The sequence below is a fragment of the Nilaparvata lugens genome, chromosome 3, assembly GCF_014356525.2.
Source record: "Nilaparvata lugens isolate BPH chromosome 3, ASM1435652v1, whole genome shotgun sequence".
Taxonomy (NCBI): Eukaryota; Metazoa; Arthropoda; class Insecta; order Hemiptera; family Delphacidae; genus Nilaparvata; species Nilaparvata lugens.
This window is the reverse complement of record NC_052506.1, coordinates 22,351,433-22,367,387: the sequence shown is the minus strand read 5'-3', so window position 1 is coordinate 22,367,387 and position 15,955 is coordinate 22,351,433. Positions and strand designations below refer to the sequence as shown.

Genomic DNA, 15,955 nt, shown 5'->3' with positions numbered 1-15,955 from the left:
CAACATTATTTTGGTAAAATTCTAAATACAGTATGAATTGAAACGAACTACGCACTAGAGAGAAGAATCAAAGTGCAAACCATTCACCTTTTGCGGTCATTGCCTTTCGACTACTGCTGATTCATATGAAACCAAACATTTTATTAGGATTTTGTGAAACTAGCTGAAAACTAATAATTCTGAAGGAGTCAGCAAAGTTATTGAAATTGCACAGACATTTATTAGGAATCCAGTTCAGTTTAATAAGCTCGGTATTAATGGTAACTTTATATTTCATAAGTTTTTGGGACAGTGCAGTGCAATTTTGTGGTAAAAGTGTGTGTCAGCTATTGATAGGTAGTTCTCACAGAGAAGGAAGAGTTCTTTTATTTTCCCTTTTTACTTTGTGGTAGTTTAAAGTTGTTACGGTTTTGGGACTAATTTTTAATACGGTAATACGAAAAACTCTCACAGACCAAGGGGATTTAGCATTCGTATTATTGAGAGTTTGATCCATAACGAGGCAGATTTTGAACTCTCACCGGTTCAAGAGCAGGTGGAACCAGGATCAAGTGAAGCTTCAAGTCCAGTCCAGGGTTCGACCAGAAAAAACAATGTGAAAATATACTTCATATTTTCCCTATGCTTGAAATATTCCGAAAGGTAAGACTTTAGTTTTAGTTTTTTCAACACACAGTTTTTTTATCATAATGCTCAGCGGGCACCTTACCCTATAAAGAGTGTTCCTGAAATGGTTCGACAAACTTAATATGGGTGGTTTACTTACATTAGAATAAAGGAAAAATGTTCCGGTAAACATGGAACCAATTTAATGATTTGTTGCAGAGATGATTGTATAATTGGCGGAAAATTAGACAATTTTCTTCAAATTTTATAAATTTGTGGCAACCTCATAACTATGAGTGTACTAAAACAGATATAAACGGATAATATTATTTCATGTGAATATCGTTGAGAGAGCAGATAAGTAATGAACACCTAGTAAAAAAGTGAACGATAATTATGACAAAAAACAAAAAGTTATTTTACAATTTAAAGGGGATATTTCAGTAGCATAATAATCAGTTACAGTTACTTTTTTTTTATCTAAAACGTATACCCAAACCTCATAAATAAGGATTCAAAGGATAGAGAACAGACAAAAAATGGACATTAATGTGAAAAATCTCTGCATTGATCAATGAAATATGTTTTATTCATTTACCTATCCAACAGAGACAAAAGTACATAATCATGAAATGATTGGAAATGGATAAACAGGCCCTTACCGTACTATTACATTCCCGGATTTTGATTGAAATTAAATAAGTCCAAAAGAGGCTATGATTCGTCGTGCTGACGAAATATTTTTGGTTCAAAAATAATTACAAATTTTTAAATTTAGAATGTTAATTTCAAAATAATTCTTATCATAATCTATTGTAATGTGTAGGTGCGTTTTAGAAAAAAGTATCTTTCTTCAGAAATAATGATTTTTTTTATTTAATATAAAATTCTATATTCTTGTTATACCCCTTCCAAATTGGAGAATTACTTTTTTGGAATTTTCCCCATACTTCAACAATCATTAAAGTAAAATACTTCTAGCGTGGACCAAAATTCAATACTGTAGCCTATATACATGAGTACAATACGCAAAACAGAGCTGATTTATCTATACTTATAAAATTTATCTCACTCACTCACTGATCACGATTTCTGGAAAACTACTAGATGGATTGCAACAAAACTTGGAATACAGCTTCCTTAAACGTCCTAGGTGCTCACTAAGAAATCTTTTGGCGGTATTTCAAATCTAAGGGTGGTAGGGTTTTAATTTTGTCTTTTAGCATGTATATTCTTCTTCTCCCAATCTCTTAATTATAATAGAAATGTCCATATCATATGTTATTTTAGATCTATAATCTAGAGAGAGTACCTCTTCTAAACAGTCGTTAACTGGCAACTTATTTCCAGTTGTTAACTGCTTAAACAATTTCGATGAAATTCTAATAATTCAGTATGATATACTGATGGTATTTTTAAAACTTCAGAAGTGTCCGTTGTGGAATCTGTTTGCAAAGAATGAGGAAATTCGGCTAAAATTTAACTTGGCTAAAGAAAGGGGTTAATTATTAAAATGGCCAAATAGCTGTTGTTTCTTTTCCTAAAAATGTAGAAATTAATATCTTCCATAGAAGTAAGGCGCTTTTCCCCTGCATCAATATTATTCTCAAACATTGATTGTTTTACCAAAGAAAATAGAAGGTAGCTTTCGTTAAAATATTGGAGAATATGCATAACAGTTCGTTGACTGTCAGTATTCCTCATTAATAGCATCAATGCTCCCCATTCAAACAATGCTGACACATTGATGTGAATCTTACTATGATTTGGTTACTTTAGATCAGATGAATATAATGTTGATGATCGCTGCTGTTTCAGTTTCAATAATGTTTGACATTTTTGCTTTTGCTGCCAGCTGTTATTATTATGTGAAATAAGCTCTCATTGAATGAAATCATAATCATTGAAGTCAATTATACTTAGTAAGCAATTTCTGTTTGAATATGTGTATTTGTGGATATGTATGTATGTCGGACGGATATCGAAAACGGCTCTAACGATTTTGATTAAATCAGGAATATTGTGGGTTTGCGACAAAAAACATTATTTTGGAACAGGTCTCAACTCTGGGAAAATTTGCTGAAGTTCCTTGAGAAAGGATTATTGGTCCCTCAAGTAGCAGCTGATCAGAAAAAAAGTTTTCCATAGTCTGTTGAAAACATAAGAGATTGTGAGCAAATGAAAAAGATTATAATAGCTGTAGTTGAGTTACCAAATTTGGCGACCTTATTTTAAAACATTGCAGTATTCTTGGAACATCTGGTATAATAGGTTCAGTAAGTAACCGGATGATAGCAAAATAAATTTATAATCGATCTCTCCAAACATATGGTAGTTGAATGTAATGTTCATTGTAAGGTGATAAAAATGCAACTAATTTCTTCAGCTTCTGTTGTATTGGTTCCTCTGTTGCTCTATGTTTGTACGCAGCCATGGCCTTGAGAGAGCCAGTCACACTGTCTGTTAATTCGTAATCCGGACTGAATACCACAAGAATCAATCAGAGAAGCCTTCTATTAAAAAAAAAACTCTGCTCTGATTAATTCACATGAAATTTAATCCTGATTGAAATTGAACAGGCTTTTGTGCTACAGGGCCTGATATTTTCATCTTTCAAAATCAGCTAAAAACTAAATGGAGAAAACTATAATATTCCATCAGCTGCTCCTATTTTCTTCCATGATGTCATTACATGACACAAGACAAACCTATTGATATTGATAGATCACAAATAGATACTAAAGTTGTCAATTTAGATAGAAATTAAATTGAGTTACATGATATAGTTTACATCCAAATTTTCATACCTAAGCTTCTGGTTTCAAGCTAAGATCAAAGAAAGAAATCATATAATGGTAGTCAATAATCAAAGTGATTGAATAAACTCTATTCAGATTTATACAAATTCACATTAAAATGATCCCACTTTCATATTTATGATAGTAAAGTTTAGGACATGAGAAATCAGCCACAATAAATGTTATACTAACGATATTATGAATGGACTCTTATGTATTAATGGACTTCCATGGAAGAAAGAATCAGTGGATTGACTGCTTTTACACTTTTGGATAAGTGAAACGAAAAGTAAGCGACAGGCTATGCCCAAAATTCCAGAATAAGCAAGTGATCCATGGATACCAGAGTCATCAGATTTCGAATTAACTCAATTTGGAATTTAATCTTCAATTGCATCAAGCAAAAACAAGAATAACATGATCACTGCTAATTTGATAACTGTCAACGGGAAATATTATTGCCGATGTCAACTATTAAAGTCGAGGTCAACTCTTAAGCCCCGCCCAATATTCTACAAAATTCGCTGCAACTACGTCTATTCTACAGAGCACTTCCAATACTTCAATCTATTATACGAATGATTTGACTCAATAATTTGCATGCCAAGTTGTGGCCTAATAATCTCAAAAACGATTATAACAATTTTGGTATAATTTAGATTATAAATGTTTCAAAAAAATAATTATTATTACCTTTCAATTCCCGTAGCGAAGCACGGGTGCCCTGCTAGTCATATACAATTACTCACAATATAAAAAAAATGTGGTGTGGGAACTCACACAAATTTCTTTGCCGTTATGATATAATTTAAAATTGATCATCTGACGAGATCATAATAATAGTTTAGAATTATTCTGCTGTTTCTTCCAGTGAATAATGATTTAAATAGAATCTCTCTCATTAATTTTGCATTTGAATAATCACATTTTCTCGAATTTCGAGTTTATTTTCAATTTTTAGGTGAAACTGTTAAACTGGTCATTATAGAGATTTTATGCTGAATCTTTTCCACTTGAAATTTTTCGTTTAAATTGTATCTGATAATTTAATAATCTGCCTGATAATTGGTACGGTAATCTAAAATCAAACTTTTCATAGATGTGGCGGAGCAAAAAGCTAAAGAATGCAACATTTAAACCACCCTCATCCCTTCAGCACATGGGGTAGGGATGGGACTTTTGATATTATTTCTCCTCCTGACTAGTCCCAACAAAGCTGCAAAGTCAAAAATTGTGCTGAAAACACTCCCTCCAAATTCCTTATTTGTCAATAATTGGTCTACAGTATTGTTGCAAAACTGAAGATTTTACACTCAACACTAAAAAATAATATGGTACCGTAAATCTGCCGCTGCAACAGAGTCGTAGGGAAATAAGTAAAACTGTAAAATTATAAATCGAATTGAAGAGAATCACGGGTGCCCTGCTAGTCATATACAATTACTCACAATATAAAAAAATGTGGTGTGGGAACTCACACAAATTTCTTTGCCGTTATGATATAATTTAAAATTGATCATCTGACGAGATCAATAATAATAGTTTAGAATTATTCTGCTGTTTCTTCCAGTGAATAATGATTAAATAGAATCTCTCTCATTAATTTTGCATTTGAATAATCACATTTTCTCGAATTTCGAGTTTATTTTCAATTTTTAGGTGAAACTGTTAAACTGGTCATTATAGAGATTTTATGCTGAATCTTTTCCACTTGAAATTTTTCGTTTAAATTGTATCTGATAATTTAATAATCTGCCTGATAATTGGTACGGTAATCTAAAATCAAACTTTTCATAGATGTCTAAAGAATGCAACATTTAAACCACCCTCATCCCTTCAGCACATGGGGTAGGGATGGGACTTTTGATATTATTTCTCCTCCTGACTAGTCCCAACAAAGCTGCAAAGTCAAAAATTGTGCTGAAAACACTCCCTCCAAATTCCTTATTTGTCAATAATTGGTCTACAGTATTGTTGCAAAACTGAAGATTTTACACTCAACACTAAAAAATAATATGGTACCGTAAATCTGCCGCTGCAACAGAGTCGTAGGGAAATAAGTAAAACTGTAAAATTATAAATCGAATTGAAGAGAATCTGATGCTCTATAAGCTCATAATCAGCATGGATTTTTTCCATCGTTTCTTAAGAAGCTATAAGAGGAAAAATAGCAAAAAATTAGAAGCAATCGTGTTTTTTTAAATATCACACCTTCAAGAGCGTATATCTCAAACACTATAGGAGATAATAGGTACAGTAGAAAAGGTTGTGAGATGAATATTGTAGGAATTTATGTAAGCTTCAATTTTCTATAAAACAGTTATATCCGTAAGATGCATGGTTTTCGAGTTATATGCGAGATCCAAAAAATGGTACAGTACTTTTGAACCACCCCCAACCCCTTAAGACAGTGATTGGTAGGGGTGGGTACTTTTGATATGTTTGCCTCCTTACTACCCTAAACAGAACTGCGGTGTCAAAAATATCTTCTAAACTTTTCCTTCCTTAGGTACCGTACCGTACCCTTTCATGAGCATTCATTGCCTGGACTATATAGAAGTTTGTAATAATTTAAAAATGATTGAAACGGGCAAAAAACATCGATAGCGAGAGTATCGTTTTATTGACGACAAATTTTAAACATCGATAATAATAATCGATACTTGTATAGATGCTCGATACTAGACATTGATCGATCATCAAGATTGTTTACAAGATATTTACTACATAACCTGTTGAGAAATTAACCTATTTATATATAAATTACTCTTAACCATTAAGCTCATTCAGAAAAATGGAAAGAAAATCAAAACCCTTAGTCATTTTGCTTTTTAGTGGTAAAAGAAAATGTGGAAAAGACCACATTACTGATTTATTGTTGAAAAGGCAGGTATGTTGTAAACTACTAGCCTAGGCTACTTCGTTCTATTTGACTACGGTACTATTTCACCTCAATAGGTAGCCGTACAGATCATTGGCTTTCATACAGATCATTGGCGTATTTCAATACAGAAAACACAAATTTATGTTGCTTGAATCATAAATTTAGTAGTTTGAGACCAGTTCATATCATCGTCTTAAAAAGTTATCGTCTTTATTTGCATGATAGTTTTCAACACGAACACAGTGAGTAGCCTTACGGTACGGATCCTTTCCTGTGGGGTCTGCACCCGCTGTAAGGATAATGATATTTTCCAGCTTCAGGGATCACTATTTAGTGATTTCGGGATACCTATACACAGGGTAAAATCAATAAGTAATTTATTTTACATGAGTGCTCGCTCATGTATATGCAAAAAGTCTGTAAGTTATAATGTAATAAGAAAAATCGGGAATAGATTCAAAAAAGTGTATACACAGCTACAATACGAGACGTGCCACTAGACTGGAGGTGCCCCAAAGTCGACTGGCAGTGACAGTACAATAGCGTCCCATCACAGGCAAAAATATTTTAAAACAGCCTTACAAGACAAATTCTTGAAACACGGGACTCGCTTGGTCTATCTGTACCTCAGTGAAAAATCCTGGAGAGGCTATTCACTGCAGGATTTGTTTGAGGAACCTCTTTTTGGGAATCAAGAACCTCCACAGCACAAATAACCATGCATGTTATTTTACTGTAATCAGAAAATTCAGACACTGCCTATCTGGAAATTTGAGTCTTTGGCAACGACATCAAGTTGTAAGTATCAATTAAGTGTATGGGTCGGGGCTCATTGGTTCTTATTGCGCGGGTAGCAATCAAATTTTGGCAACACGGCTGGTCCAGGCAGCCAAAACTGATGTACCACTGATTTCCCAGCATACTTTCCCATCATATTTTTTGGCCGCCAATGGCTGCTCTCTGTCGATCCACTGGTGGCTCTAAATTCATGTCTAATGTAAGGTGATACCAAATACAAACGTAGGCTATACCTGCCGTTAAGTTGAAAAATTACACTACCTACTATTTTTTATAAACATCTTATTCATATTCATTTATTAGGACCAAACATTGAAATATTCTAAAAACAAAACATTCGCTAGCCTAAAACTTCTCTTTCTAAATTTCGTTTATTAAATTGTTCAAAGTTATGAAATTGATAGATTGTAATAGCAATAAAATGTAGTACCGTAGTAGTAATCATGATCCCTCTAACATTTAAAGCATTTTTTTAAATCAATACATTTTTAAGCCTACTCCCATTCTCTCATATAAATATTTTGGAAGATATAAAACAAGGTTTCTTTGTAGAATAGGATAACTTTTTATTCGATGGTGTGAGGAAGTAATGTCCATTGTAGCACTTGGTTCTGGTTGTACAAGAACCGGTTAAATTTTAATCTGAATTATAAATACTCAATTATATTTACTCACAGCTACACTGTGTAGCTAAAACTGCGCTCCGATGATGTCATTTGCTATAATGGCGAAACGTCAGCAAGTAAGTGAAACTGCTTATCGGATGTACCCGGTTGATATATTAGCATGTTCATCCTTCCGCGAATTTTTTATATAATAGTTTTTTATATAATTCCGCGAAAAAGTTAATATAATATATATATAAGTTAAGTTTTAACTGGGTCAAGGCCTGGTTGCATAACATAACCGGTTAAATTTTAATCGTGATTAATTTCACGAGAACCAATCATAGAAGTTTTTTTAAAAAGACGGCTTCTCTGATCAGCTCTCGTGAAATTAATCACGATTAAAATTTAACCGGTTGTTGTGCAACCGTGCCTTGACCCAGTTAAAACTTAACTTCAGTTTACTTAATCATAGTTACCAGCTTATTGATCAGTTGCCAATATGCTGTCTTTCCTCTTTGCTAATAGTAAATATATTAAATAAATATAGGTACACTAAATATGTGGAGATTAGAAAAACTCAATTTTTTATAGGGCTACTAAAGTTATTCAAACAATGAAAGTTATCCAGAACCCTTTATGTTTCATATAAAATCACAAATAGTTTCAAATCATTACACTACACTTGAAAATAGCTTCAATTAGTTGTAACTAGTTGTGAATTAATAAAATGGAGAATGGTACTTATTTTTATTGCGTTCCAATGGAGACAAAGGAATACAACAAACTATGCCAGTTGAAAACATCACAGGTGGCAATCAGATGATTTGCCACATTACCCCCCCTTCCCCGGGCAGACGATTTGGCCATCCGAAATTTTGAAGCTCACTTTTTTCTGGAACAGGGTGGGAAGGCTGAGGTGAGTGGTCTTGAAGGATGTATGCTGGCTTCCATTTGCGGCACTTAATTCGTAATTCACAGGAGAAGTAATTGACGTCGAGGAAAACTACTCAGGTTGTGGAGGCTGTCAAAGACTTTTTGTCTAAAAATTTGTGAATAAACGGTCAAGGTTTCTCTGTAGATACATCACAGAGCTTAAAAATTTGAGAAATGTCATGAAAAAAAAGAATAAAAATATGTTGGGTTGTTTCTATGTGTTCTATGCTCAAGAATTCGTGCTCTATCTCTGCTCACCTAGCCTTAATACTGGTTTGATCTAAACCCTGCCTTATTAAAATTATAAAGTTATTCCAATTATTGAAATTACTCATTCTATCCGTATGTTTGCAGACTGATGCCGGAGAATGCTGCTATGGTGAGGTTGTCGGCACCAATCAAGCACCACTGGTCCAGGGAGAACAATTTGGATGTCGAGCAACTGCTCGGGTCGGGCGATTACAAAGAGAACCATCGCAAAGCCATGGTCGAGTGGAGTGAGCAGATACGAGCCAAAGACTATGGCTACTTCTGCAGGGCGGCCGTTCGTATGATCGATGATGGTGAGATTTTATCAAGGTTTAAACATAGTGGAGCGGACAAGGTAGCTTCAAGCTTGATAGAGTTGAATTGAAAATGTCTTTATTCAAGTAATAAAACAATAAAATCATACTCTACAATCATGTCCTAAAACTCGACAAATTATACGTAAGCAAAAAAAAAAATGATTGCAATATGAGAAATGTAACACAAGACAAAAGTTTTGACATAACCCGAAAGGTTGTCTGCCAGGAGTCGGTATCATATTATTATCATTTCATATATACATTTCATTTCTATCTACTAAAAATTTCAAAGTAAAAGTTTACACACATGTAGTTAAATGATTAAACATAATAAAAATAAATCTGTTAACCTTGTCAAAAAAATCATAACTTAAGTGAAACCGAAAAATAAATACAGATTGATAAATAATACTACTTGCTCCACGACTACATTTTTTAATAATTGAACTCCCTTATCAAATCATGTCTAACAGAAGCTGCCCTTCCCACATACCGCGCTAGCATACTTCAATCTATTCCATTCAACCACTCTATCATCTCCGAATCTGTTAGTATGTTTTTGCCCCGATACATTTTCCGTACCCCACTAGAACTGGACAAACCCCTAGGAAATGCTTTATGTCCTCTCTCTGTCTCAAATTACACATAGAGCATTGCCATTGTCCCTCTTCTCTACCACTAGCAAAGTTCAAATTTAGCAGCGCGCCACGTGCCTTGAGTACAGTATACAGCCCAATGTCTTTTTATTAAAGTTCAATTTCAAATAGTTTCTACCTTTTTTCCTGTCCAGTAGGATATATAGGCTATGAAATTGCACAGAAGCTGCTCTTTGTAAACTAAACATAACATTTTCCTCTTTCATTCTCACACAAAAATTCGATCTCTCGTTTTCATTCATTCCTGTCAATCGCACATCCCGCCAGCCTACATCCATATTCCTCAACCCAATGTATCCATTCCTTAAACCAAGTTGTCTTATTTTCTATTATTTTCTCCGCTAGCTTTCTAGGCAGTCTATTTCGTACCATATTCAATGCCTTGAACTTATCAACGTATTCAACACGCATTCTTAAAACATTTAGAGATGATGGTTCCATGTCGAGCTCCAACTGCAATATATAGTTGGGCGTGGAATATATCTTGCAATATATCTTGGCAATGATAACATCTTTTTAACGAAAAAGATTTGCATGTACCATTCCATAATCAAGGCTGGTGTAAGCATTCCAGTCAAAGTTTTGTATACCGAAGATACCGGGTGATCAAAAAATCTCTCCGCAGTAGCTGCATGGTGGCATAATTCTGTTTAGAAACCCGTTTGACATGTTACTCCCCCAAAACAAGGAAGCCACTTTCAACTGCAATGAATGTACACGTAAATTTATTCAATTTTGTTGCTATAGATTGTTTTTGAGTAATTTAGTTTATTTTTTATATATTTCAAGCTTGATCATTCTGTATTTGCATGGGTTTTTTATTCCAGCCAAAGTTATTGCTTATTGTGTATACCGTATATAGAGTGTTCCACGAAAGGTGTAACTGCAACAGACCATGAATTCTATATTCAAATTGAAAAAAAATGTCCAGTAAAATTACTTTGGTAGGTATTGGAATTTTCATAACAAGTTTATACTCATTCGAAAGCTTATAAGATGGTGAAGTTTTTTCATTATTGGAAATATACTGCTACCTTGAAAAAATTTATTGAAAACGTACTGTCACCCTGGAAAAAATAAAAAAAAAAAACTGTTTGGGATTTGGCTTTGAACGAATGTACTTTTTCAAAAATTGATAAATCTCGAAAATGAAGGTTGATATAAGAAAGTTTTACTGGGCATTTTTTGTTCAAAATGTCATGTATAATCTATGGTCTCCGGTTGTTACACCTATGGGACTCTGAATATTTACGAATTCAATGTAGGGATACAACATGAATTTCGTTGTCAGAGACATTTGAGCCTAATATTACATACTACACAGTCATATAGATGATGATGTGTTTTTGATCAAGGTTATGAGGTTCTACGATATGAGGATAATAGTGGATTCAATTATAATCAAGATTTGACTTTATCAGTAATAGATTATTATCAATAATAAAATAATAATAATAATAGCTTTATTGACATTCATGAAATGAACAAAAGCCTCTCAATTGAGGTAATTTTTGGTTGGCAGTTACAAAAAAAAACATTTTGAAATAGCAAAATTTACAATATATTTACAAATTGTCCATAATTGTTTGCCACCTTCTCCGATCCCTGGCTGTTGTCGGCCACATATTATCTCCTACACGCTGAGCGAACTCGTCCCTCTATCTAATGATATAAATTATAAATCAATACCATTGTACTTCGAAATATTATTAATATTCTATTGTACTTCAAAAATAATATTTTCAAAATAGATAAAAACAGTTGACTGAAATCGACCACTCTTAATAGTTAAGCTATTGATTCATTTGATTTCTTGTGTCATTATGGTTACCACAATATCTACCGTAGATATTAAAAAATACATACATAGTAAAAAATATAAATAAAATAAAGATAGTAAACACCTTTTACTTCTTTTAAAAATTTTCCATTTTAATAAAACTTACTTCTTTTTTATTTTGGATTTGTACCTGAAGATGGGATGTGTCCCGAAATGCATACTGTTTACAATTAATTTTAAGTAAAAATGTGTTTTCTGAAAAAGGGGTTTCCATTTCATTTCTATTACTAAAAGTATAGTATCCCTTGTTATTCTTAATTATAGTAAAACATTCTGTAACTTTTTGTGGCTTCCGCGTTTGCTTATTATAGTTCCCCGTTTTTTAATACTATTTGAAATTATGCTGAAGTTTTCCTTGCAATAATTCAAGCCAAATTATAAAATTAAATTTTCATACCAAAATTTATTTTTTTCTTTTGCAGCTCATGAGAAGAAAATTTGGATTGTGAGCGATACGAGGCGAAGAACAGATTTAAAGTGGTTTCGAGATAATTATGATAAAAATTCAATCAAAACCATTCGAATCGTTTCTTCAGATGATGTACGTCAGAAAAGAGGATGGACTTTTGTTGATGGTAACTAAGAATTTTTCGAAAAATGTATAACGTTAAGCTGGCCACTAACGGCATGCATGCTACACAGTCATCTTACATTGTTTACATTGTTTACATCATCTTACATTATCATCACAGCAAAACGCTTCGAGCAACATTTTTTGAGATTAGATTTTTGTTGCTCATTTTTTTCTTCGCTGCTCTCTTTTAGGTTAAATTATTTTTCTGTCATAATTTGTGATTTTCCATCGTTTATTTATTGTTATTGGTTGTTTATTTTATGTTAGAAGCCTCTCTCTGATGACAAACTCATGCATGTACATGCATGTTCTACCGTTAGTGGCCAGCCTTAGGACAAATTGAAACTTCCATTATTAAGATAGATTTCAAAATTCGTATTCATTAATTCATTTACTGAAACTTGGAAAATTAAATTTTGGGAAATTGAAAACTATTTAGTCTGAAACTTTATATTTATTTTTCACTAGTCATTAAAAGCTCAGAAATTTAGGTTATGTTAAAATTTGTAGGGTATTTAAACTCTCTGATTAAAATAATTGATAAACTTTTTTCAGGGAGAAAGATTTTACTTGAATTCCTAGATATGCTCAAATGACTATCACAAATGTAAATTGAAAGTCTTATTTATTAAATGATTTCTGGTTTATTTGTATAGGGCTACTTCATTGGTATTATTATTTTATAGAATAACCTTAGTGAGATTTACAAACAAAAATTTCAAATTTATAGATGTGTTGCCATAGAGTATGCTTCCTGTTGGCTAATTGACAAAATGCTTACCTGTATACTAAGATTCAGGTTATAAAATCAGTAGAAATAATAGGAGGGCGAGTTTCATTTTTTTACTGCCTTATATGGTAGATAGCTGTAATTCTATTCATCCCTGTATATTTGATATAATATAAATTGTTTAAAATATATCCTATTCCAAATATAATGTTCCTGTAGATTCATAAGAAAAAATATACATACAGTATTTTTATTATTGATATGGAAAATTCTGGTAGTTATTCAAGTTCCAGAGCGATAAGCTAATAAATAGGATACCAGACGATTTCATTAGGGATAAAATTACAAGTAATAAATTAAATAAAATAAGATCCTGGGTAAAAGAGAATTACTTTTTTAAAATCGAAAACTAAATTATTATAATTATGACTTGTTTTTAACACGCTCAGTTTAAACTTGGTTTTTTTGATTACCTAAAGGAAAATTTTTTTTTATTATTATTATTATTAAAATTTCTATATTACCTATTTCTATTATTGGGCTTGTTGATTTTTGATTCAAGAATTGATTTTGTGTGTTTATTTATACATATTTTTGGTTTTTGGTTTACTATCTTTTGGTTTGTATTTTAGAATATTATCACGGCAAATGTACCAATAATTTAAAGAATATTTTCGAACTCGTGGCTGGAGCTCAAGGCTTCTTTTTCCAGCCACACCAATGTATATTAGTTTATAAGTGTTATTTTGTAAATTTCTAGTGTATTGGTAAATAAAGAAATAAATAAAAAAAAATATATTTGTATTCCTTCATAGCCTAAAAATGATTTTGTAACGGCGCGGTGGTAGAAAATGATGGAGTTGTCTACTTTGTCTAATGTCAGACAAGGATAGCAAACCAATATGCTAATCAGGTGCTGACTTTATAACATGGATCTCACTTTAAGTAGATTCTTATGCGTAAAGGTTGATTACAGTATCCTACTAGGCCTACCTTTAATTATATTATTTTTGTTTTAAATTACTTATTTTCTATTTACAGGAGTTGACAATGCGGAGACAGAGTGTGACCTGGATTCAGTTGAGGAGTGGGACATGATCTTCACCAACAACAACAACGAACAAGAATTTGAAGTGCAGATGAGTTCACTGATTGAAATGTGCTCTTTATGACGTGAACTTTATGAGTTCACTGATTGAATCCAAAATTCTGGTAGTTATTTGTATTCCTTCATAGCTTAAAAATGATTTGGTAACGTGACGTGAACTATCCAAATGATGACTTCACTAATTTAGAAGACTTATTTTGAATACGTTCGAGGTAAAAGGCTTTCGGCCTGTCATTTATCATGCTCAATACAAAGCTATTATTGTGAGTGATCATGCATCAAAAACTGACAAACCAATTATTTCACTGTCTCAGATGAGTAGTGGTTTAATAACAAATAATATGGCAGACAAAAAGCGCCCATTTTCAACTTCTAAAACCTCCAGTAGCAAGAAAGGAGAGGATATTCTTTATTTTTTCAATTATTTTGATGATTTATCTATAGCTAACTCTTGAGATGACAAGGATAAGTTATTGTATCTCACTTTTTATATGAAGGGTAAGTTAGTCCTCTCTATAAATAGAAATGAAAATCTCAGTGCCCTTTTTTGAATTATTTTATCACAACATGTTTCAACATTCATGCCATTTTCAAGTGATATGAAGTAAATAGTAAGTAATAATATGTAGTAGTTAGTATGTAGTAATAATAGTATAGTTTATAGTGATAGTAAGTAATAATACGTTTTTACTTCTCATGATGTGTAAGTTATTTACTTCATATCACTTTAAAATGGCATGAATATTGAAACATGTTGTGATAAAATAATTCAAAAAAGGGTACTGAGATTTTTATTTATATTTATATTACAAGTAGCACTAAACAGAAAAGAGACAATAAAATAGTCCTCTCTAATATTTGTCAATAAAACCATACTGATAGGGTCAAATAACTTGGATTGCACTAATCACAGAGTTGGAGAAATATTACCCATTATCCCATTCTGTTAGATACGTAATGGAATGAGCTAATTGCAAAATGAAACCCTATGATACATTTCGTTAGACTACATGGCTCAGGATCTGTTTTTGTGTTTGAAATGTGATCCGAATTCCGAATATGTCGGATATTAGAAAATGGTATGTGTTATGTTAGGCTTATTGCCTCATATTTAAGACTGATATGATTGCTATCCAATGCATCGATTGCCGAATTGACTAGTAATTTGAAAAGATTCGAACGTTCTAAATAATATATGGTCGAAGGTAGGTTTGACGGTAAATCAGGTCAGTAATGTCACCGGTCATCTTATTATGCAAATCAATTGGAACATTGGTAATTTGATAAATGGACAACAGAAATTTCCAAATGGGTACCAATTAAGGAATACGAATAGTAATAATAATGGTAATCGGAGTGATATAAATACCATCGAGTGATTAAACAACAAGCGATTTGACAGGAATTCTCGGTTCAACAATACTAGATTTGAAGTGGGGCAGATGGATATGGGTTTCGTGATAAAGGAATTAAGGAGGATAGGAGACAGAAGCCAGGGAGAAGATATTATAGGCCTATGTATATTTATGTTATACTTATATTTCATATAAATCTCTGCAGAAACAGACTACTGTGGTAATGAAAATTTAATTATGTGATGTGTTATTTATAGTAACCATGGATTGTCGGTTCAATTTAAAAGCTCAAAAGAGAGGGGAAAGCTATTGGCTAATTTATCATTGTCAAATATGATTGATATGAAAGTAAATTTCGAAATTTTTTGAGAAATTACACTCTTTGGGCTGTTTGCATAGTTTGAGTTGTCATAAATGACATTGATTCATCTAAATATTATTTTTGTGAGTTGGAAGTTGAATCGTGAGATCAATTCATTGTTGCAAGTAGTTGGTTGGG

The 15,955-nt window shown here is 32.5% G+C and overlaps 1 protein-coding gene across 3 annotated transcripts; it reads left to right on the top strand.

Annotated features, from left to right (window-relative positions):
* Positions 1 to 192: 192 nt before the first annotated feature.
* Positions 193 to 15,949, top strand: LOC111060526 (phosphomevalonate kinase). 3 transcript variants are annotated; one of them, XM_039423309.1, is made up of 4 exons: positions 193 to 642; positions 8,982 to 9,190; positions 12,112 to 12,264; positions 14,035 to 15,949. In XM_039423309.1, the coding sequence occupies exons 2-4, from the start codon at positions 8,986 to 8,988 to the stop codon at positions 14,163 to 14,165; spliced, it is 489 nt and encodes a 162-aa protein (XP_039279243.1). In that variant the 5' UTR covers positions 193 to 642; positions 8,982 to 8,985; the 3' UTR covers positions 14,166 to 15,949. The 3 variants fall into 3 exon arrangements, with proteins under 3 accessions (XP_039279243.1, XP_022203885.2, XP_022203887.2); XM_022348193.2 differs by lacking the exon at positions 193 to 642 and adding an exon at positions 6,101 to 6,290; XM_022348195.2 differs by lacking the exon at positions 193 to 642 and adding an exon at positions 6,103 to 6,294.
* Positions 15,950 to 15,955: the final 6 nt, after the last annotated feature.

What these genes read in the sequence shown, in the direction of transcription:
- LOC111060526 (XM_022348193.2), top strand. Translation starts at nt 6,199, where the DNA reads ATGGAAAGAAAATCAAAACCCTTAGTCATTTTGCTTTTTAGTGGTAAA. An exon ending in ACTGATTTATTGTTGAAAAG is followed by an intron (nt 6,291 to 8,981) that starts GCAGGTATGTTG and finishes GTATGTTTGCAG; the next exon opens with ACTGATGCCGGAGAATGCTG. An exon ending in CGTTCGTATGATCGATGATG is followed by an intron (nt 9,191 to 12,111) that starts GTGAGATTTTAT and finishes TTTCTTTTGCAG; the next exon opens with CTCATGAGAAGAAAATTTGG.